The sequence below is a fragment of the Pelodiscus sinensis genome, chromosome 27 (assembly GCF_049634645.1).
Source record: "Pelodiscus sinensis isolate JC-2024 chromosome 27, ASM4963464v1, whole genome shotgun sequence".
In the NCBI taxonomy this organism is placed as follows: Eukaryota; Metazoa; Chordata; order Testudines; family Trionychidae; genus Pelodiscus; species Pelodiscus sinensis.
Window position 1 is genome coordinate 16221580 of NC_134737.1, and position 24394 is coordinate 16245973.

The 24394-nt window shown below is 47.0% G+C and overlaps 1 protein-coding gene across 1 annotated transcript in view; it reads right to left on the reverse strand.

Moving 5' to 3' along the window:
• The window catches only part of LZTR1 (leucine zipper like post translational regulator 1), a 118201-nt gene that overhangs the window by 16206 nt on the left and 77601 nt on the right, over positions 1-24394 (reverse strand). The window contains exons 16-19 of the mRNA XM_075910554.1: positions 22886-23042; positions 20958-21084; positions 12607-12756; positions 7220-7325 (exon numbers count right to left, since the gene is read on the reverse strand). Coding sequence (XP_075766669.1) covers positions 7220-7325; positions 12607-12756; positions 20958-21084; positions 22886-23042 — 540 coding nt within the window. The remainder of the gene's footprint in view (positions 1-7219; positions 7326-12606; positions 12757-20957; positions 21085-22885; positions 23043-24394) is intronic.

Here is a 24394-nt window from a genome sequence, read left to right on the forward strand (position 1 = left end):
ATTCCCAAACCGTTTCCTCTGGCAGTGGGGTCGAAGAGTAATGACACCTATCTCTCTACAGATTGCAGCACTGCTCTTCCCACAGATGCATCTGCCCTGGCCTGCTGTGTGATGGCGTAGTGGTCTGAAAAGGTATGTACAGAGGACGACGTGGCCAACCTACAGATGTCCAATATAGGCACATGAGCCAAGAATGCGACGGAGGCGGCCTGCACCTGTGTGGAGTGCGCTCTCAGCTGGGGAAATTTTCTCCCCGGTTCATGGTAATATTCGTTAATGCATGAGGTGATCCACGATTCTAAACACTGAGTTGACAGTGGTGCTCCCTTCATTCTTTCCGCGAAGGAAATAAAAAGCTGTGGTGACTTTCGGAAGTATTTTGTCCTGTCTATATAAAAGGCGACGGCCCTCCTCACATCAAGGCAATGCAAAGCCTGCTCTTTAGGTATGTTGTGTGGTTTAGGAAAAAACACTGGTAAATAAATGTCCTGGGACATATGGAAATGGGAAACTATATTAGGGAGGAAGGCTGGGTGAGGGCGGAACCTAACTTTGTCCTTAAAAAAAGACCGTGTACAGGGGCTCCAAGGTAAGGGCCCATAACTCCGACACCCTCCTGGCCAATGTAATCACTACCAGAAAAGCCACCTTTCATGACAAATGCTTCAACGAGCAGGTGGCTAGAGGTTCAGAGGGTGATCTCATAAGTCCCTTAAGTACCACATTAAGGTCCAAGGAGGGAATGGGAATGCACCTTCGGCATTAGTCTGTCAACCCCCTTCAGGAATCTCTTTATCATTTTATTAGCAAACACTGACCTTCCCACTCCACAGGGTGGAAGGCTGAGACTGCTGCCAGATGGACTCAGAGAGGATGTGGCAAGGCCCTGGTGCCTGAGCTGTAGTAAATAATCTAATATCAGAGGAACACTGGCCGCAACCAGGGCTATGCCTCTTCGTTGTGTCCACAGCATGAACCTATTCTACTTGGCTTCATAAAGGGCCCTGATAGATGGTTTTCTGCTCTCCAGTAAAACCCTTTGTACCTCCTGAGAGCAGGCCCGTTCTACGTTAGAGAGCCACTCAGGTTCCATGCCGCAAGGTGGAGAGCCCCCAGGTTCGGGTGACATAGTATTCCCCCTAGATCTTGTGTGAGCAGATCCGAGACCATAGGCAGTCTCACTGGTTCAACCACGACAGTGTTGCCAAGGCCACATCGGTGCTATCATGATGACCATTGCCCTGAAAAGCCACACCCTGACCAGAGTTTCGTGAATCAGTGGAAAGGGAGGGAACTCATAGAATAGGTGATTGGGCCATTGGATATGGAGAGCGTCCTCTAGGGAGCCGGGTCCCTACCCCCTGAGGGAGCAGTATCTCCTGCACTGGGCATTGTCTCTGGAGGCAAACAGATCCAGAAGGGGATAACCCCGCCTTTGGAAAATCCCCTCTAGAATATCCCTCCTTATCACCCACTCGTGGACTTGAAAGGAACGGCTGAGGTTGTCTGCTAGGTTGTTTCTGGACCCCAGAAGGTAGGTCGCTTGCAGGTAAATGTTCTTTAGTATGCACAACTCCTAGAGCTCGAGGACCTTCCTGCACAGGGGGGGGAAGAGCGAGCGCCCCCTTGCCTGTTATGTAGTACATGGCTGAGGTATTGTCGGTTAACACCTCCAACACCTTGTTCTCGATCAGGGGTAGAAATGTGTGACATGTTAACCTGATTGCCCTGAGTTCCTTGACGTTCTCTCTCCTTGACCATAGGCCCTGAGTCCTTAGGGTCCCCAAATGGGCCCCCCACCCAATGTCCGATGCATCTGTCACTAATTGCACAGAAGGCACCCGTTTGTTGAAGGGGACTCCTGCAAACACTACATCCTCCCGAATCCACCAGTCCAGTGAACGAAGTACAGAACCCAGGAGGGTAACCACCACGTCCAGGGGCTGGCACATGGATTATGGGCAGTTCTCAGCCAGCCTTGGAGTATACGCAGTCTCAGCCTGGCGTGCGTCAAGATGTACGTACAAGCTGCCACGTGACCCAACAGACGCATGCAATTGCGGGCAGTGGTCATGGGGGACCTCTGGAGGGCCATAATCATTGTACACATAGTTTGAAACCTGTGAGTGGGTAGAGATGCCATCTCTGCCATGGAATTCAGGAATGCCCCCACAAATTCTATCGTCTGGGACAGAACCACAGTAGACTTCTCCTCATTTAGTATGAAGCCGAGTTGTACAAACATTTGCCTGATACTCGAGACGTGTGCCACCACCCATTCCCGAGACGACCCCCGAATCAGCCAATCATCCAGATAAGGGAAAACGTGTACACACTGACACCTCAAAAAAGCTGCCACCAGGGCCATACATTTGGTGAATACCCTCGGCGCTGTGGTAAGGCCGAATGGCAGGACTACAAACTGAAAGTGTTCACCAGCCACCACAAATCGTAGGAATCTCCTGTGGGCAGGGATTATTGTAATATGGAAGTACACATCTTTCAAGTTGAGGGCAGCGAACCAACCTCCTTTTTGAAGGGAGGGAATGATAGAGCTAGGGTGACCATCCTGAACTTCTTTTCTTTATAAACGAATTCAGTCCCCTGAGGTCTAGAATGGGCCTAAGGCCCCCTTTCACCTTCAGAACGAGAAAATATCTGGAATAAAAACTCCTTCCTCTGAACTTGTCTGGAATGGGTTCCACTGCTCTCAGGTGAAGGAGCTTTGAGACCTCCTGCTTTAGCAGTGTTTTGTGAGAGGAGTCCCTGAAGAGGGAAGGGGAGGAATAAGGTGGGGATGGAGGAGGGAAGGAGGGAGAAGGGGATTGAGTAAGTCTGTGCTACCAGGTCCAAGACCCACTGGTCCAAATTTATGGAGGCCCAAGCCTGGTAGAAATGGGACAAACGGAAACCAAAGGGGGGTAAACTGAAGTGTGAGTGGTGTGCTGTCCTTGACCATACCCTCAAAATGATGGTTTAGGGTGCTGGCCCGCAGACATGGTGGGCCCCTTATCTTGGCCCGACCTCGGTCCCCCACGCCTTTTTCTAGGCGGATCGTTCCGTGAGAAGTTGCGACCCCTTCATCTACTCCAGTTGGAATTGAAACCCCGCTGGAACAGTCTCCCTGCAGGTCTAGGGTTGAGGGGCCGCCTCAGGGGCCCGGGCGTGTGGATCCCCAAAGATTTAAGAGTCGCCCTTGAATCCTTGAGGCTATGTAATTTAGAGTTGGTTTGGTCCGAGAAAAGACCCGCTCCCTTAAAAGGGAGGTCCTGGAGGGAGGTCTGGATGTCGGGAGGAATGCCTGACACCAGCAACCACACACTTCTTCTCATGACCACAGCCCCATTGTCCTGGCTGCCGAGTTGGCTGCATCAAGTGCCACCTGTAAGACCGTACGGGCCACCGTCCTTCCCTCATCAGTCAAGGCCCTGAACGCTTGCCAGTCTTCCTGCGGCAAGCGATCTCTGAACTTGTCCATAGCAGACCATGTGTTGAAAGCATACCTCCCCAACATAGCCTGCTGGTTAGCTATACACAATTGTAGGCTTCCTGTGGAGCAAGTCTTCCTTCCTAGAAGGACCAAATTTATTTGGATCCTTGGCCTTGGGGGTAGGACCCTCCCGTTCTCTCTGCCCCGCTGTCTGGACAACCGAGGAGCTCGGAGGGGGATGTGAGAACAAATACTCGTGTCCCTCCTAAGGGACAAAGTACCATTTCTCCACACCCTTCTGGGTGGGAGGGATGGAGTCAGGTGTCAACCAAAGTGTCTCAGCCAACTTGTCCACGGTTTTTATCAGAGACAATGCCACCCTCCTGGGGGTAGCTGCCAAGAGGATGTCCACCACTGGATCAGCCTCTTCATTCACCTCCTCCACCTTTACTGACAAGTTTGCAGCCAGTCTCCTCAGGAGGTCCTGTTGGGCCCTAGCATTCATCGACGGCAGCGATGGGGCTGGGTCACCTAGGGCCTCATCAGGCAAGGAAAACGAGGGGTCCCTCGGTAAGGGGTGGTTGTCAATCTGCTCATCCACTGGTGGTCCTGGCTCTGATGATGGAGCTGCCTGCACGGGCTCAGGTTGGGGGGGAGGTTGCATGCCACATCACTATGAGCCACCTGTGGTCTAGAGATCGCCGTTGACTTCGACCTACCTGTCTCAGATGCAGGGGCTCTACGCAGAGGCATCGCTGATAGAGGACTCCCTTGCCTTGACAACCCCAAGACAGATGTTTTGAGAGGTGCCCCTTGGGCTTGATGGTAGGCCCACAGGGTCCAAAAGGGCCATTGTTGGGGAGTACTGCTGGGCTGGGTCGACACCAACTGCCCTGGGACTGGTGCCTTGATCTAGACCTGTACGAGGACCTTCCCGACCTCAGAGACTCCACATCCGAGTCTGATGAGTACTTTGAGAACGACCACGGGAGGGGGGGGGGGGGAGAGGGAGGACACCTGACTCCTGCTCCCTCCGCTGCTGGGCTGTAGCGTGGTACACTTACTGACACAGCGCCACCAGCCGTTGGTCCTGGGAATTAGCTCAGATGGTAGGTGGCGGGATCCTTTTCGGGACACTGCCCTCTTGCAGTGCCCATAACAGCCTTTATGCTTCCCCCCTTTCTGGGGGCTGGTTGGTTGTAGGTCGGTAGGCCTTCGGGAAGCGGTTCTTCCACCCCTGGTGCAGAGGGTGGCTAGTCCACCCTACTGCCCTACCGTGCCTTAAAATAGTCCAAGTCAGTGAGTCTATTCCCGGCCTTGTTTCAGGTCAGGGTGAGAGGCAATAGTTCGCGTGCCTGGCCTTGCTTCAGGTCCGGGCCACGGGGGAAGAAGTTCTCTGTTTACTCAAGTCTCTTAGCTCACAGTTCTGGGCAGGGCAACAGTCCTAGTCCTGCCCCTTTAAGGGGTCTGGGCTGGATCCGGCTGGGCACCACAGCACAGTATGTAAGCCTGGGCCCTTGAGCAGGGCAGGGCACTAAACACACTAAGTAAGCCCAGGCCCTGGTGCTGGGCGGGGCGACAAACGGGCGGCCTGACCCTAGCTCAGGGTGGGACAGCAAATGGTAGTCAGGCCCTGGTGCAAGGTGTGGCCGCAAACAACACAGTGATTAGGCCCTAGCCCTGGAGCAGGGCAGGGCAACAAACACAATAAGCAAAGCCCTTGGCCAGGAGCAGGGCAGGGAGGCAAACAATATGGGGGCCCAGCCCTAACTCAGGGCGGGGCAGCAAATGGCGGCTGGGCCCTGGTGCAAGGCGTGGCCACAAACAAACACACAGGTTTGTAGGAGCTCCTAGTTCAGGAGCTGGGCAGGTGGCGCACCTGCAGCAGAGATGAGGGGGAGACTGCCACCCGGTTGGTGGGTGGCAGGGGGGCACAGGCCCACCCACTCCACTGCGCCCCGGGCCCAGGGGCCCTGGATGCAGCAGTGCAGCTGCTACTGGCTCAGCAGGGGCTTCAGCCCGCAACATGCTGGCCTAGGGCTGCTCTCAGCCCGTGCTACCACCTGGGCCACTCCTCGTCTCCCCCTTCGCAGGTACCTGTGTCTCCGGCAGGTCAGTCAGGGAGTCGAGGGCGGTGTTGTCCCAGCTGGGTCCGGGCAGCCCAATCCAGACTTCCGTGGGTTGGAGCTCTGCAGCTTCCAGCGGGTTTGTCAGGCCCCAGGGTTCCGGCGGGCATCGGGGTTCCAGCCGGTCCACCGGCTCCGGCAAGCCCTCAGGGTCCCCATCAGTCAGTTTCCCTGGGTTTCTGAGGCCTCGGGGCTCAAGCAGGACATCTGGCTCAGGCAGGTCCTCAAACTCACCAGGCCCCAGCAGAGCCCCGGGTTCCTCTGGGTCAGAGGGTAGCTTTGCTGTGCTGATCAATGCACCGTCGACCTACTCGGCGCTGGTATGGAGAAGGATGGCATCTCTGGAATGGTTAGTACTATCAGGTCGCACACCGCGTGATATGACTCTGTCATTGAGAGTCTCAGCTCCCGCAAGGCTCCCTCAGCCTCAATCATTATGGGAGCGTGTCCCTGCCCGGGCTCAGCTCGAGTCTGGGCTGGACCTTTGCGGCAGAGTGCTCCTCCTTCGCGTACACTTTGCAGCCTGTTTTCTGTGGGGATCAACCCCTCCCCTCCTTGGATCTCCTCTGAGAAAGAGACTGTGAATGGTGCCGGGAAGGCTTAGAATTAGCCTTGAGTGGTGCCACCAAGGGCTCCCGCACCGAGGAGGGGGCACTGTGCACTGACTGGGCCTTTTCTGGTGCCGGCGGTTGGAGAGAGGACTCCATGAGAAGTCTCTTCAGCCTAGAGTCCCTCTCCCTCCTTGTCCACGGCTTAAAACTCCTGCAGATCTTGCAGGCTTGTGTGCAATGAACTTCACCCAAGCACTTAAGGCAGGAGTCATGAGGATCCCCGCAGGGCATGGGTTTCAAGCAGGACACACAAGGCTTGAATCCGTGCGGTCCTGGCATCCCCTCCCCAGCCGGGGAGAGGCAGGAAAGAGGAACAAAGCCCCCTTCTCACTAGTAAGAGAGATGTAGCCGTGTTAGTCTGGTCTTGCTGAAACAAAAGACAGGACTATGCAGCACTTCCTCAGGAAGTGGGTCTGACCCATGAAAGCTCATCACCTAATAAACCATCTTGTTAGTCTTTAAAGTGCTGCATAGTCCTGTCCCTTATTTACACTCTATGCTAGGAACTATTTACAGACTAACTAGGTGCTAATTATACTATGAAGGAACAATGAAAGCTAAGAAAAGACTAAAGCTCCAGCTGCCCCACAGAAGGTAAGAAGGAACTGAGGGGGTGGGGGGGCCAGCAAAGGTATATATGTGCCGTTATACCGGTGTCACTTCAGGGGCTCCCTGGCTGGCCCTTTGGATACTGCTGAGGGAAAAAGCTCCGAGATCCGTGCACGTGACGCACACACACTTGACTGCAGTGCACATGAGCAAGCACTTGAAGAACCACCTCAAATGTTGTATCCCATATCTCATCCCCATATTTTCAAATTCAGCGTATTTTTGTTCACAAATTTAATTCAATTCCTTGGCATGCTAATGCTTTCCTACCCAAAAACTATAGTATTTCTAGAATCTTAACTGCAGTTTAGACAAGTATTTTTGTCTGAGAATGTGAATAAATCACAGATCCTACTGGTCAGTGTTGCTGGTCCATCCGAATTTATTTACTTACTGTATTTAAGACTACCATTGACTAATTAAAATGAATCAGGGATAATTACCTGGAGCACATTTTCTACTGTAACATTCATTTCCAGGTTTTGCTTGCAGTATGCTTGAAGTCTGTTGTTGTAAAAGCCATAATAATAAGGGGCAGCAAAAAGGTAGCTATAAAGCTAGTCAAGGAGAACAAATTTGTGTTCCAAACTGCTAATAATTAGAGCTCCATGTCCGTCATGCAGATTGTAGAAGTCACGAATTCTGTGACTTTTTGTGACCTCATAATATACCCTCTATCTAGCACAGTGTTTCCAAAATGGTGTTCCGTGGAATCCTGGGGTTATGCAAAGTGAAAATAAGGGTTCCGCGAGAAAATTCCATTACAATAACTTTTTATGATTTTAAAAAATAATAATGAATATTTAAGCATTTATGAATTTTATTTAAAAAATTTCATTTGTTTTTGCCACGATAAGTATCACTGTGTAATGCCAGCTCAGCCAGAGAGTGGGGACTGTAAAATTCTTTTGAGTTTAAAAGGGTTCCATGGCTAAATAAAATTGGGAAACACTGATCTAGCATATTATGATTAGTTTCTGTTTTTGTTTATTTGCTATGTAATCTGCTTTGATCTGTTTGCTATCATTTATGATCACTTAAAATTAGGGATGTTAGATACCGTGAAATTGAATAATTGTGTAACCACATCAAATTTTAATGGTTACATGACTACTGGATAGTCCCTGGAGGTGGGGCTGGCAGCCAGTGCACTCCCAGCCCCACTCCCTGGGAGCCCCCTGAAGCCACATGCTGCTGCCTCTGAATCAGAGGCAGCAGCACGGGGTAGCAGCAGAGGCTGCGCTGGCATCCACTGCCCCCCTCTACTGCTCTGCAGAAGCCTCCTCTGCCCTGCTGCTTCTGACATAGCCAAGGACTGGCTCCTGCTTCCCCTCCCCCTGCTGCATCTTAAAAAGCCAGCTCTCCACGTATATCGGCTCTCACCTGCTCCACCCTGCCACCTCTGAGAGGTAGCAGTGCAGGAGGGGACAGGAGGCTCCTGTGTGGCCCCTCTAACAGAGGCAGCAGGATGGGAGTGGGGTCAGGTGGCTCCAAGGGATCCAGTGCTTATAGGAAATTGGCTTAAAAGCTGGCTCCTCGCAGGCACTGGCTCCCGCCTGCCCTCCCCCTTCGCTGCCTGTGATACAGAGGCAGAAAAGGGGGGGGGGGAGGGAAATCCATGTATTTGACAGGATTAACTGATAAGCCCAGGTTTATCTGTTAATCGCGTAGTTAACTACATGTTGACATACCTATTTAATATATATCTTTTGTAGTTAATAAATTTGCTTTCACATTTTCTAAACCAGTATGTGATAATTATAACACAGGGTCAAAAGACTGCTGAATTTCTTCTCCCCACTCAGAATCATAGAATACTAGAACTGGGAGTGATATTTAGAGGTCGAGTCCCATCCCCTGCCCTCATTATAGGAACAAGCACTGTCTAGATCATTCCTAATAAATGTCAAAGAGTCATAGAACCATAGAGCTGGAAGAGACCTCAGAAGGTCATCAAGTCCAGCACCCTGCTCTAGGCAGGGCCAATCTCAACTAAATCAACCCAGCCGGGGCTTTCTCAAGCTGAGACTTAAACACCGCTAGGGATGGAGACTCCACTACTTCCCTAGGTAACCCATTTCCAGTGCTTCACCACTCTCCTAGTGAACTAGTTTTTCCTAATATCCAACCTGGACCTCTCCCACCACAACTTGAGACCATTGCTCCTTGTTCTGCCATCTGTCACTACTGAGAACAGCCTCTCTCCATCCTCTTTGGAACCTCTTCAGGAAGTTGAAGACTGCTATCAAATCCCCCCTCACTCTTCGTTTCTGCAGACTAACAGACCAAACTCCTTCAGCCTCTCCTCATAGGTCATATGCTCCAGCCCCCTAATCATTTTGGTTGCCCTCCGCTGGACCTTCTCCAATGCGTCCACATCCTTTTTGAAGTGGGGGGCCCAGAACTAGACACAATACTCCAGATGTGGCCTCACCATACCCGAATAAAGAGGAATAATCACACCTCTGGATCTGCTGGCAATGCTCCTCTTAATGCAACCTAATATTCCATTAGCCTTCTTGGCTACAGGGGCACACTGTTGACTCATATTCAGCTTCTCATCCACTGTAACCCCCAGGTCCTTTTCTGCAGAACTACTACTTAGCTGGTTGGTCCCCAGCCTGTAACAATGAACAATGTAACAATGTCTATCCAACCTGCTTTTAAATATCTTCAATGATAGATTCCACAACCTCCCTAGGCAATTTATTCCAATGTTTAACAACCCTGACCATTAGGAAGTTTTTCCTAATGTCCAACTTAAACCTCCCTTGCTGTCCTATCATCAGAGGCCAAGGAGAACAATTTTTCTCCCTCCTCCTTTGAACACCCTTTTATATATCTGAAAACTGCTATCATGTCCTCTCTCAGTCTTCTCTTTTCTAAACTAAATAAGCCCAATACTTTTAGTCTTCCTTCATAGGTCATGTTTTCTAGACCTTTAATCATTTTTGTTGCTCTTCTCTGAACCTGCTCCAATTTCTCCACGTCTTTCTTATTCATCTTCATCCCATTTAACCTCACACAATTTTTCTAGTTTGTCTAGATCATTTTGAATTTTGGCCCTATGCTCCAAAGCACTTGCAACACCTCCAAGCTTGATATCATCTGAAAATGATAATTGTACTCTCTATGCCATTATCTAAATCTTTGATGATGATATTGAATTGACCTGGTCCCAAAACAGACCCCCGCAGAACTCCATTTGTTATGCCCTTCCAGCAGGATTGTGAACCATTAATAATTACTCTCTGAAAACAGTTATCCAGCCAGTTATGCACCCATCTTATAGTAGCTCCATCTAAGTTGTTTTTCCCTAGTTTATTGATAAGGTCATGCGAGACCATGCCAAATGCCTTACTAAAGTCTAGGTATTTCATGTCCCTGCTTCTCCCTTATCCACAAGGCTTGGTATCCTATCAAAGAAAGCTATCAGATTGGTTTGACATGATTTGTTTTTTTTACACATTCATACTGGCTGATACGGATCACTTTATTATCTTCCAGATGTTTGGAGATGAATTCTTTAATTATTTGCTCCACTATCTTCCCTTTTTATAGATGGGCACTATATTTGCCCTTTTGCAGTCTTCTGGAATCTCTCCTGACTTCCATGATTTTTCAAAGATGATAGCAAAAGGTTCAAATACATCCTCTATCAGCTCCTTGAGTATTCTAGGATGCATTTCATCAGGCCCTGGTGACTTGAAGATATCTAACTTTTCTAAAGCAAAATGAAGGACAATGTAGCACTTTAAAGACTAACAAGATGGTTTATTAGATGATGAGCTTTCGTGGGCCAGACCCACTTCCTCAGATCAAATAGTGGAAGAAAATAGTCACAACCATATATACCAAAGGATATCCTTTAAGGGAATCAACAAGAGGGGGATACAGTAGATATAATGTACTTCGATTTCCAAGTCAGACCCTTGGGGAACCCCACTAGTTACCTCTCTCCACTCTGAAAACTTACCATTTATTCCTACCCTTTATTTCCTATCTTTTAACCAGTAATCTTCTATCCATGAAAGGACCTTCCCTCTTATCCCATGACAACTTACTTTACTTAAGAGCCTTCCATGGATTGATAACTGGTTAAAAGGCAGGAAACAAAAGATAGGAATAAATGGTAAGTTATCCGAGTGGAGAGAGGTAACTAGTGGGATAGTTCTCTGAAAACATTCACTCAGTCTGCAGTGGCAGTCAAAAAACAAACAATGTTAGGAATCATTAAAAAAGGGATAGAGAATAAGGCAGAGAATATCTTAGTGCCTGTACAGTATATAAAATGATGGTATTTTCATATCTTGACTACTGTGTACAGATGTGGTCATTGCATCTCAAAAAAGATATATTGGCCTTAGAAAAGGTTCAGAAAAGGGAAACAAAAATGATGAGGGATTTGGAATGGGTCCCATATGAAGAGAAATTAAAAAGACTTGGCCTTTTCAGCTTAGAAAAGAGAAGACTAAGGGAGGAGATAATAGAGGTCTATAAAATCATGATTGGTGTGGAAAAAGTGAATAAGGAAAAGTTATTTACTTATTCCCACAATATAAGAACTAGGGGTCACCGAATAAAAATTAATAGGAAAGCAGGTTTAACACAAACAAAATGAAGTTTTCCTTCACTCAGCACACAGTCAAGCTGTGGAACTCCTTGCCAGAGGATGTGGTGAAGATTAGGACTTTAACAGGGTTCAAAAAAGAGCTAGATAGATTACTGGAGGTAGGTTCATCAAGGGCTATGAGCCAGGAGAGGTAAGGAATGGTATCCTGAGCCTGTTTGTCTGGAGATGGGAGGACAGCTGCCAAAGAGGGATCGTCCTTTCATACAAACAACCCAGAACAGAACCTGTGCCCATAATAGCCAATAGCTCAGTGCTTAGTATACCAGGACTGGAGGAGTCCCAGATTAAAACCCTTCTCCAGATTAGGGACTTGAATCTCAGTCTTCCACACTGAAGATGAATACCTTCAGTGCCAAGCTACTCCATATTTTGGGGTAGGGATTTCTCAATTCATCCTGTTGGAGCTTTTTCACTTTGTATAATTATATATTCATTAGGCTAGGAAAACAGAGAGATTGACTGTATAGATCAGTGGTCTCACATGGGATTTGGGAAAGCCAGGTACATATCCCTGGATAGCTATAATTAAGGCTATGATTTTGTCACAACGGTCATGGAAACCATGAATTTGAATAAAGTCTACAAATGCCCCCTGAACCAAGTGAAATGTGCCCAAACCAAGAGGTGCTGCAAACTTATGCACTGTATCACAGCATCACTCAAGTTTGGGCCTTCTACCTCACCATTTCCATCTATGGCAGCATTGTGATCCCATGTTCTAAGTCACAACATATGGAGTAGGTAGCTGGGTCCAAATCCATAGGACAGGAGCTGCCATGCCCAGGCACGTGTAACATGGGCTCACTCTGCAACATGTCCTCACTTTCCTCTTTCTGTGACATAATGTTGTTTTTCAGCATCTCTGCTGTGAAATGTATTAACAAATACCATAACAAAATTATAACACTAGCTATAGTTTAACTCAGCCAAACTATTTAATGGTCTAGTAGACGGGCCTGATTCTCCACTTCCTCGCAATTAAGGCATTTACGGCAGTGCAAAGTAGATGCAATATGCTACTCTTCTGGTCTGACAGACTTTTTCCACTCACTTTTCATAGGTATAAATAACACCTGGAGTAAGACACAGCAGAAGCAGGCCCAACATATCTAATTAAAGTATCCATAGCAAAAGAAATCCAAAGCATCTATTTCAATTGTGTTTACAGACCGTAAATTTCAGTACATTTAAGGATACAGGGAATCTTCAGGAGGCATGTTCACTTCACCATAGTAAATGTATCTCAGCATAGACTCAAATGCTTGTTTACTGGGAACCATTTCACCTATAGAAATATTTACTTGCCCATCTTCTGGCATGAAGGAACGGAACATGGCTTCAAAGTAACTGGAAAAGGAAAGGTGATCAATGTAACAGAGAAGGCTTATACATAACCACAAGAAAGGTTCTGCAGACTCAGAATTTTTCAATAGGGGTATTGCAACTTCCACATAAGTTATTTCCTAGATACCATGCAGAGGAAAAAAAACTATCTCTAAACACTCTCTCAAATAGTATGCAGTGTTGTAATCATGTTGGTCCCAAGCTATTAGAGAGACAAGGTGGGTGAATTTGTATCTTTTATTGGACAACTTCTGCTGGTGAGAGACTAGCTTTAACATAGCCTACCTTTAATATAGCCATCTATGGAGTAGATTCCCCATCTCTCATTCAGCCAGGTTAGGCTGTCTAGATTGCAGTGCTATGCACTGCAGAACCCACAACCCCAATGCTCCCCCTACAAGTCAACAGGATACAAAGAAAGACAGAACCAGAATCCACCTTTTCCCACTACAAGTACCAGTAAAAAGAGAAATGACTTGCCTCTGAAACCAAGTGGGAACACACAGAGACCAATCTAGCCCTTAATGTAGGGGTGGGGAGCCTTTTTCGGGTCAGGGCTGCTGACTCTCAGAAAAATCACTCAAAGGCCTCACACAAGTGAGAAGCCACCCTCCTCTTCCTCCCCCCCACCAAATCCTCACTGATGTAGCCTCTGACTGACACTCCTCACATTCCCCTCACACACCAGGGCTTAGGTGATGCCCAGGCTAGTAGATTTTGTGTGCTCCAGTCCTGCGGCGAAGGGGAGCCCTGAGCTTCGGGGACCAGATCCAGGCAAGCCAGGGACTGCATCCGGCCCCAAGGTCTTAGTTCTTCACTCCAGCCTTAATGTACTGATGTTTCATATGTTTTTTCAATGGATTCTTCAATCTCTATCTCATAGCCTGCATGCTAATGTTTAGGCTTCATTCTATTAGTAACACTTGAGCTCCAGGTTCATTTTTTGAACATCAGCAAGCCAATACAGAATCAACAGAACTGTTAAGCTGTAAAGGGAGTCATCAAAAAGGATAAGTGAATTGAGATTCCAAGTCCGGAAGTGAAAGCTACTTGTGCAGTAAAATGAAGTTACTCACCCTGTGAAGTAACCACTGTTCTTCGAGGTGTGCCCTGTGGGTGTTCCACTCCTGATATCGGGTCCCGTCCCAGCGCCGCGAATCGGAGAGCTATCAGAGCCATGGTCCGCCAGACCATGCATGCGTGGCTGCCTCTAGCAGTGTTTGCACCTTTGATGTGTTGCGCGTGGTCCAGCCTCGCTCAATTCCTCTCAGCTACTCCCTGAAACGAGAAACATAAAATTCCAGAGCGGGGAGGAAGGGCGGGTCGTGGAGCACCCACAGGGCACATCTCAAAGAACAATTGTTACTTCACAGGGTGAGTAACTTCTTTTTCTTCTTCGAGTGGCCCCGTGGATGCTCCACTCCTGGTGACTTTGGAGCAATATCCAAACATTTGAGGGCTCTGGAATGAAGATTTTGGGGTACAAAAGAGGACTGCCGTAGCCACCGAGGAATCAGCCGCAAATTGATTTACTACAGCGTAATGCTTCATAAAAGAAGAATAGGAGGACCATGTTGTTGCTCAGCAAATGTCTCGAAGTGGGACACCTCTTAGAAAGGCTGTAGTAGTGGCAACAGCTCTTGTAGAATGGGCCCTCGGTGGGCACAAAAGGGATTTGTTACGTATGGAGTAGCAGGTTGTAATACATGAGACTATTAGACTTGCAATTCGCTGGGAAGTTAAGGGTTGTCCCTTGGATCGGTCCGCTAGTAACACTATTAGACGGTCTGATTTCCTGAACTGCCACGTTCTTTCGATGTAAAATGCTAGTGTCCTCCTCACATCGAGCATGTGCAGTACTGTGTTATGCCTTGAAGCGTGAGCTTTGGGATAGAAACAGGGAAGAACAACTGGCTCGATGTGAAAATCTGAACAAACTTTCGGAATAAACGCTGGATGAGATCTCAAAGTCATCGACTCCTTAGTAAAAACCGTGTAAGGTGGTGATGACATGAACACTGCTATCTCATTCACTCTGCGGGTTAATGTAAGGGTAAGCAGAATTTAGTAGTAAGAAGCTGTAATGATATTGTGGCTAAGGGCTCAAAGCGGGGTGGGGGCGAGTCAGTGAATCTAGAACGAAGTCCAGGTCCCAGGAAGGTGGTGGTGGTGGTCATCATGGTGGGTTGAGGTTTGTAAGTCCTTTCAGGAATCTCTTTATGGTGGGGTAAGCAAATACAGAGAATCCCTTCCCCCCCTCGATGAAATGCACTAATTGCTGCTAAGTGCTCTCGCAAGGAGGCTATTGCAAGGCCTGTGTCATGAAGATGTAAAATATAATCAAGTATCTGGGATACATTTGTTACGTGGGGATCCATAATATTACTGTCACACCAGGCTTTAAATCTGGTCCACTTGGCTAGATAAGTTTTTCAAATGGAATCCTTCCTGCTGTGTACTAATACTTCCTTAACTCTCCGTGAACATGAGCGCTCAGCAGAGTTGAACCAAGGAGCATCCATGCCATGAGGTGCAAGGTTTCAGGTTTCGGATGACACAGGGAGCCGTTGTCTTGAGTCAAGAGGTTCAGGAGCAGAGGAAGGTTGTACAGTGTCTTGATGGACCTCTGGTGGAGTACTGAATACCAGGGCTGACACACCCACGCTGAGGCTCTGAGGATTACTCGAGCCCTTTCTATACTGATCTTTTCCAGAATTCTGAGAACTAGGATGATCGGGGGAAAAGCGTATAGTAATGACGTTCCCCAGTGATGGAGAAAAGTGTCTCCCAAAGAGCGATGTCCTATTCCCGCTCTGGAGCAATAGTTGGGGCACTTGGCGTTGGCTGGGGTTGCAAACATATCATAGGAAAGCCCCATTGGGTGAAAATATGATGCAGAATGTCTGTGCGAATTTCCCACTTGTGGTCGTGGGGAAAAAGCCTGCTGAGTGAGTCCGTAATAGAGTTGTGGATACCCGGCAGATAGGATGCTGTCAGCATGGTGTTGATGCGGATACACCAGTTCCACAAACCCATTGCTTCTATACAGAGGGATCGAGATCGAACACCTCCCTGTCTGTTCACATAATACATGGTAGCAATACTGTCCGTGAGGATTCTGGTAGTCGTATTTCTTATATGGGACTGAAAATGCTGGCATGAGTATCATACCACTCTTAGCTTAAGAACGTTGATGTGTAAGAGCATCTCCTGCGTGGACCAGTGACCTTGAACCATCAGGTCGTCTATATGTGCTCCTTAACCGGTAAGGGACGCATCCGTCGTTATTTGTTTTGATGATTGTGGGCGGTGGAAAGGAATGCCCGCCATAAGATTGTGTGGTTTGGTCCACCACTGCAGGGATTGTTGCACATGTGGTGGTAGTACGACCATCTTGTGGATGCTGTCTTTCACTGGAATATATACTGTGGCCAACCAGTGTTGGAGGCAGCGAAAATTCAACCTTGCGTTCTGAACTACAGCAGTTGAAGCAGCCATGTGTCCCATTAGTTGTAAAGACACTCGAACGGGAAACGTTGGAGCATGCGTCAGTGTGCGTACAAGGTCTCGGACTGTGGCGAAACGGTCAGCGGGTAAGTAAGCGCACGCTGGTTTTGAGTCAAGCCTCGCCCCTATGAAAATCAGGTCCTGTGTAGGTTCTGGTGAAGACTTCTGTGTATTTATGAGAAGACCCAGAGAGTCAAAGACCTGAGAGGCTGTTGCTAACATTTGTCTGGCCTCTGAATATGTTAGCCCTCTTATGAGGCAATTGTCCAAGTATGGAAAAATTGTCACTCCTACTCTGCGTAAGTGGACAGACACTACCGCTAGGGTTTTGGTGAAAACTCTGGGTGCACTTGCCAAGCAGAAAGGCTGTACTCTGTACTAGAAATGTTCCTGACCTAGTTGGAAACGGAGAAAACGCCTGTGTGCCACATGGATTGCTATGTGGAAGTAGGTGTTCTGCAGGTCGAGGACTGCAAACCAGTCTCCCTTGTTCAACGATGGAATGATGGCATTTAAGGGCACCATCTTGAAGCGATGTTCCCTGAGATAGCGATTTAACTTGCGTAGGTCCAAAATGGGTCTCCATCCTCCTGTTTTTTTGGGGGTAAGGAAGTATCAGGAATAAAATCCTTTCCCCTAAAACTGCCTTGGTACCTTCTCTATTGTACCGATGTTCAGAAGATGCTGAACTTCTTGCTTTAGCAGATGCTCGTGAGAGGTGTCCCTGAAAAGGTGGTAGGAGGAATGGATAGAAAGGGGATGGAGAGACCAGATTGTACCACTTCCAGTATCCACTTGTCCGAGGTGATATTGGACCAATTATGGTGGTACTGCTTTAGGCGATGGTGAAAAAGGTGGAGAGAATTTTGTGGTACGTTGAATGTAGGAGTCGTGTTTGCATCCTCGATGGGGAAGTCAAATTTGCTGCTTTGGTGCAGGTTGATTGGATGAGCGTTTTGTCTGGGATCATTTACAGTGAGGACGCTGTCGGAAGCACTGTTTTTTTTGGGTACGTGGTTGATTCTTATTAAATGTATAATCATACCTTCGTTGATAGGGATAGTACCATTTGTGCCTATAGGGAGCTGTGTTCATTCCCAGTGTATGTAAAGTGGTACGGGAGTCCTTGCCAGAATGGAGAACTTCGTCAGTGTTACTAGCGAAGAGTTTTTGCTTATCAAAAGGTAGGTCTTCAACTTTATTCTGAAGCTCCCGCGGAGCTCCTGAAGAGGATAACCAGGAAGACCGTCTCATCACGACTCCCACAGCTGTGGCCCATGCAGCTGTGTCAGCAACATCCATAGCCATCTGCAAAGTAGTATTAGAGGATATATCTCTCTCTTGGACTATGGCCTTCAGTAAGGGTTTCTTGGCATCAGGAAGATGTTGTAGTAGTTCCGTAAACTTTGAATAATTATCAAAATTGTGGTTAGAGAGATGGGTCAAATAGTTTGCAATACATCATAATAATGTAACCGAAGAGTAAACTTTTCTACCAAAAACATCTAGTTTCTTATTGTCTTTGTCTTGCAATGTGTTTCTGTATTGAGGTGCTTTAGCTCTGCGCTGCGCCGCATCAACTACAAGGGAATTGGGTTGGGGGTGATTGAAAAGGAAATCCAACCCTTTGGCAGGCACAAAATATTTCCTGTCGACCTTCATACTTGTTGTGGCAGGTGATGTAGGGGTCTTCCATATTTCGTCTGCCACTTCCATGATTGCCTCATTAGGAAGGGTGATTTTTGCTCACTGTTATTGTCACAGATTCTTCAAGAGATGATGTTTTTTGATGGGAACATCCATTAATTGTATTTCCTGTGTGAATTGCTTCAGGTCATCCAATGGAGAGGCGTAGTCTGGAATCATTGCCTCATCAGGTGAAGAAGAGGAACAGTCGGTTGGGGAAATGTGCGGTTGAGGATCTTTTGCTTCGAACAATTGGCCCTCTTCTGGTTCCAACTGTTCTTAATGGACGGTCAAGTTTTCCAATGGGGGCGGCGAGAGCAACTGCTGTGGACACTCAGGTAAGTATTGTGCACTGGGTGATGGGTGGGTACATGACGAGCCCCTATAAGATAGGATAGCATGCCCAGGGTGGGGACAATCAGTCAGCCCTGTAGTAGTGCCCATAGTATTGTTCGGACCGTGCTGGAGAACAGCATCTGGAGGATCTCGAACTGTGGATATAGTAGACCCACCGCAGTGATCGTCTAGATGATCTACGCCTTGGCGACCTTCTGGGTGAATGAGAACTTGTTTCTATACAGACAGCATCCTCATGTGTGGGTCTTTTAAGTATTTGGTAAGTAGGAGAAAGGCTATAGTCTCGGTGCCGTCGGTACCTGGGTGGAGAAGGAGATGGTCCCGGAGAGAAGGTAGGCGAGGGAGATAATGCTCTGTAAGTTTCCTTTTCCGCAGCTTTGCAAGGCAGGGAAGCCTTGTCAATTTCACATGCTGCTGGAGAGCCTGCGGCCAAACGTGGCTACGGTGCAGAAGAGACTCCACATGGGGGCGGTGCTGATGGTGCCGGCATATCGCACGATGCTGGTGGTGCCGCGGGCAAGACTTGCAGATTTGGCACTGAGGGGGTTAACCCTGCTGCAGCTGGTGCCACTTGAGCAGCCCTTAGTGGTGCTGGCTTTTGTGCTGCTGTCGGTGCCGATGCCACTTGCGCTCTCAGCCCTGGCTCAGGCGATCTTCTTGCTTTGGGAGCCTGTTGATATCCTGGAGTAGTTGCCCCAGATGATTTTTCAAGGCATCTTGTGTTGCTGGTCACCGGCAGAGATCGAGTTGGGGACTCCTTCTTTTTCTTTGTAATGGCTGTCCCAGGAGACATTGCCCGCCATTTATGGATTGCTGTCCCACAGGCGGGAACGGCATCAGACTCCAGTGCCTTGCCATACAGGATCAGTTTCAGGCGCAGGTCCCGATCCCTTCTTGCTCTTGTAGTTAGTTTACTGCAGTGGATGCATTTCTAGGGGACATGTGTGTGACCCAAGCACCTGACACAGGAGTCATGTCCGTCTGACACCGGCATGGCTTCCCTACAGATGGAGCATTTCTTAAACCAGGGGGATGCTGGCATCGCTGAAAGTAGCCGGGAGAGAGAAACTGACCAGCTGCTATCTCTCCTCCGTCTGTCCCCTTACTTTGTTGAACCGAGGCGGTTCTCTCTCTCTCTCTCTCTCTCTTTTTTTTTTTAAAGACAGGTAGCGGCAATGGCTTGCCTGAAACGTCTGAGGAAAAGTTTTTTTTTTTTCTTTTGAACAACTAGAAACTATTGAAGAAAGAAGTAGCTGATGAAAGGCTCTGAACTATTTACAATTGTGAAGACTTTTGAAGAGAATGATTGAAACTGAAACTGACAGAAAGGGAGCTCCGTCTGCAACCAGGGGCGGATGAGAGGAACTGAGCGAGGCCGGTCTGCGGCCAACACATCAAAGGCACGAACATTCTGATAGCTCTCCGATTCGCGGCGCCAGGACGGGCCCCGACACCAGGAGTGGAGCACCCCCGGGGCCACTCGAAGAAGAACTGATGTTCTTCAAGATGAGCACCTCTGTGGATGCTCCATTCTAGGCATTGGTGCATCCCTGTGCCTTGGTACAGAGATTTCTGCAGCAATGTCCCTCTGGGTCATGTGTGCATGGGGTGCACCTCATAACCCTCCCCTTCATTTAAAGTGCCATGTGGAAGACTTGAAGCCCTCAGGTCTCCTTCTTCCGCAGAGACATAACTCCACAGTAGAGGGGAGGAGGGTGGGTAGTGGAACATCCACAGGAACACTCACCTCAAAGAACCTCAGTTACTGCACAGGTAACTAACTCTCACTTCTTCCTCAAGAGATGTCCCTGTAGGTGCTCCATTCTCAGCAACTTGTTTTGAAGCACACAACTGGCCAAAGGAAGCTGACAGATTTTGCTGGGAAGCAGGGGCAGCATGCAAAGCCTTCACCCTTCCTCCCCAGTGTTCTGAGCAGAGAGCAGCAAGCAATTTAAAGGGACATGAGATTGCTTGCAGAGGCCGTAGAATAAACACTTGCTCCTTTTCACTTAATGACAATAATAACTTAATTTCACTCAGCACACAGTCAAGATGTGGAACTCCTTGCCAGAGGATGTGGTGAAGACAAGGACTTTAACAGGGTTCAAAAAAGAGTTAGATAGATTCATGGAGGTTAGGGCTATCAATGGCTATTAGCCAGGATGGGTAGGAATGGTGCCTCTGTTTGTGTGGAAATGGGTGACAGGAGAGGGATCCTGCCTCTCTCTGGGACATCTGGTACTGACCATTGTCAGCAGACAGAATATTGGGCTAGATGGACCTTTGATCTGACTCAGTATGGCCATTCTTATGACAGTAGTTCTATGCATGATTATTTGCTTCTTTTTGAAACTGTGGTAGGATACAGACTTTATCATTCAATTAAGATTTTGATGACAAACTCATTAACATTTTAGTCAATGTTGCTTACTGGCTCAATTATATTTAATTTCTGGGGGGAAAATCCTGTCTGTTACTCACATCTCAGTGAAGAGAAGCCTAAAGGAGAGAAGTGTATTGTGTGCTTCAAAACAAGCCGATCCAAGAAGCAATCTGTGGTACTGGTACCCACGACATCTGTTACCACTCTAGTAAATGATGACTTTTTGAAAAGTTTCTAAGTTTCAGTAAGTGACGGATTAGAGTGTACACACCTAGAACGGGCTGCCAGAATTGCCTTATGTGCCGGTCTTGGGTGGCCATCTAATAGCAGGATGATATCACAAAATTCAATTCCAGCTCCTTCTAGATAAGCTTTCATATCCTGAATCAAAGATGTTCCTGACAGAGGTAATACAGAGCAATGATTAAAGAGAAAACACATTTCAGGTAAACAGCTGCTTTAAAGTTAATACATGGTTGAGCCACATCTGCATACGTTTTCCCGTGGGATCAAGGGAGTTATTGATAGGTAGGAACTTCATCACATTCTCAGTGCCACAAGAGGCTCTTTCTGAGATGTGGGGTATCTTTGTGATACACATATATTCCATGCTCCCAGAGTCAGAATTTTGAAGAAAATGCCCACTGGCCCACACATGCACCCTTATATTCCTTGGGCCTTCACTCAAGAAGATAAAAAAATGAAGCACACCAACCACCTCTCCAGTTCCTTTTGTACCTGAATATAATCAAGGTCCAAAGAAGAGGGGAAGGAGGGTGGGTAGTGAGATACAGATAGGGACCACAAATCTCAAATAATCTGTAAGGTAAATAACTTCCTCTTCTCTAAGTGCTGGTCCCTATGTGTATTTCACAGTGGGTGACTAATAAGTAATACCGACAAGCAGTGTTCAAGAAAAAAAGTGTGTGAGGTTGCTGGTGGTAGAGCGGCATGAAGGACTACTGACCAAAGGATGTGTCAACAGCAGAGTCCTCTACTAAAACAAAATGACTTAGACATATGAATGGAAATCCATACAGCTGCTTTATATGTTAACCAAAGACATGCCCTCAAACTACAGACAATGTTTGGGCTCACCCTGTGTGGAGTGGAGGAAATGGACACAACTGACAACAGAGTAAGATACAATCTGAGGTCCATGCAGAGAACCTCAGAGGAGATAGCCTGACTTTGGACACAAATAGTTTGGGAGATTTTCTAATCAATGCTGTCCTCTGCAGATAAGAGGATGGTCTGTACAGCTTCTAGAATAGTGATAGAAATGTAGCCGTGTTAGTCTGGGGTAGCTGAAGCAAAATGCAGGACAATGTAGCACTTTAAAGTGCTACATTGTCCTGCATTTTGTACAGCTTCTGAGCCACAAAGTTCTAGTGGTGATAGCCATCCAAAAACCAAACTGAAAGATGAAACATCTCAGGGATGGGATGCTTGATCCTGTTCCTCTCCTGGGTCAAAAGACTGGGAAATGAATGGATACTGATAGAAGGGTAGTATGACACCAGTAGGAGGTTCGGGAACCAAAACTGTCTTGGTCAACTGGGGGTACTGACAATGACTCATGCCTTGTCTTGATCCATGTTCTACAAGCTAATGGAAAGCAGGGGAATAATGGATGCACTGGGGCAAACAATATTTTAGCAGAGGGCTCCCAGCTGTGGCACACCATGTCACTAGGTATCAGGAAGAGTCTTTCTAGGGACATAATGGCTTTCCATCAGTGTATGTATTTAAACACAGAAGCACCACATGAGCATGGGAGAATTTAAACCTGGAGGAAAGGATAATGCAAAGAAGTGAATTTGCATTTCATTCTTAATTTAGTGGGGCCTGGAGGCCCTTGAGCTGGCCTTAAATGCACAACCAGGTTGTACTTCTAACTTGGTAGAGACACAGTGTTTTGCATCACCTGGAGCTGTGTCATGATTCAGTATCAGATACAGTGAGTAGAAACAATAGAGCCCGAAAGTTAGAAATGTGAATCACTGTCATCAGGTCTGTTTCTATTAACTAACTAAATAAATATTAACAGGTCCTTGTATGTACCTAAAAGGCATGCCACTAGACTGACGGAGCAATCAATGACGAGCAGTCAGCTACTCCTGGGTGTAGACAAGACTCCTCATATTACAAGCTCAAGGAAATAAATTGATTATTAGTTCAGGAACAAAAACACATTACCAATGTCCAGAGGCTGATCGGAATGTGTTCGAACAGGAGGTTGCTGTTTTCTTCGTACTATCTCCACTATCAGGGGTGGGGAAAGGTGCTCAAATTCCTTCATCATTATTACCTGATTAAAATGTGACTCTTTAACCACAAAGTTCAGGCAGTGTTCCTTAAAAAGTGAAAAAGTTTCACTTGAGAAAACTTTATAATTATAAACAGAACAGAAGAAAAAGCATTGCAAAGCATCCATCCAAAATCCCACAGAAGACTTTTGATAGTATTAACAAGAAAACTAGATGATTTTTACCAGAACCTGAAAAAACAGTATCATGTGATAGCAGGACCTTTGTTATTCTTACTGATATTAAATGCAATAAGTTGTTTTCAATGCAACAATAAATATGCATAAAATTAAGCACTCAGAATGAAATGCCCATTACGGCTGAATGCAAAACCTTGTTTCTCCCTACTTAAGCTTATGTGTTATGACAAGCTAACATTACACAATCATGCAATCGCTCAAATCATGCTATATTTGACATCTTTTTCTAACCCTTTACATCAGAAGCATAACATTTTCATTTGTGTATAAAGAATCATCTTACAGTAACTGACATTCTTAAAGATGTGTTATCCATCTAGATTTCACTTCTGTGGCAGATGCACTTTATGTGTATTTGATTTTTTTGGCCAACAGTATGCACTAGGGCTGCATCTGTATGCTGGATATTTTCATGCCTCGTCCTGAAGGAGGCACAGCATGTCCATAATGCAATGATAAACCCACAGCACTGAGTCTCATAGCCTGGGTCAACTGACTTGGGATTTGGGGGTTTCCGCTGCAGAACTAAGAATGGCAGGGTAGACATTCAGGCTCAGGCTGCAGACCAGGTCCAAACTTCTACCCTGCAATTTTATAGCCCCATGAGCCCAAATCAGGTGTAAAATATACACTTTTATTGCAGTTTACACGTATCCACAAAGGCCAGAGCAGGCCCAACCATCACCTCCTTCACCAAAACAAAATCCTAGAAGAGAAGGAAACAGTAGATACGGGAGAGGAAGTGGGTGGTGTAAGCCATGTGAGACTGTGTTTAGACTACAAAGTTTTATCAGAAAGAGGCTTTTCCGACAATTTGCCCGCCTACACTGGGCCAAATGTCAGAAAAAAAGCCACTTCCGGAACATCCCTTCTTCCTTGTAAAACGAGGTTTACAGGGATGCCGAAAAAATGCATCTGCTTTTCCGATTTTTTTTTTTGAAAAAGCAGATGCATTCTTTGGATGCAGCAGAGCTTTTCCAGGACACCTCTGGTATCCCAGAAAAACTCTGCAGTCTAGACATACCTTGAACAACACACCTCAAAGAACCACAGTTACTACAAGGTAAATAACTGTTCATTCTTCTTTACACGACTGTTCACATAGATTCCACTTCTAATGACTATCAAGCAGTCACCTTATACCTACCAAACCCTGCAAACTTTGAAATAGGGATGTTTCATAGAAAAGTTGAAAACAC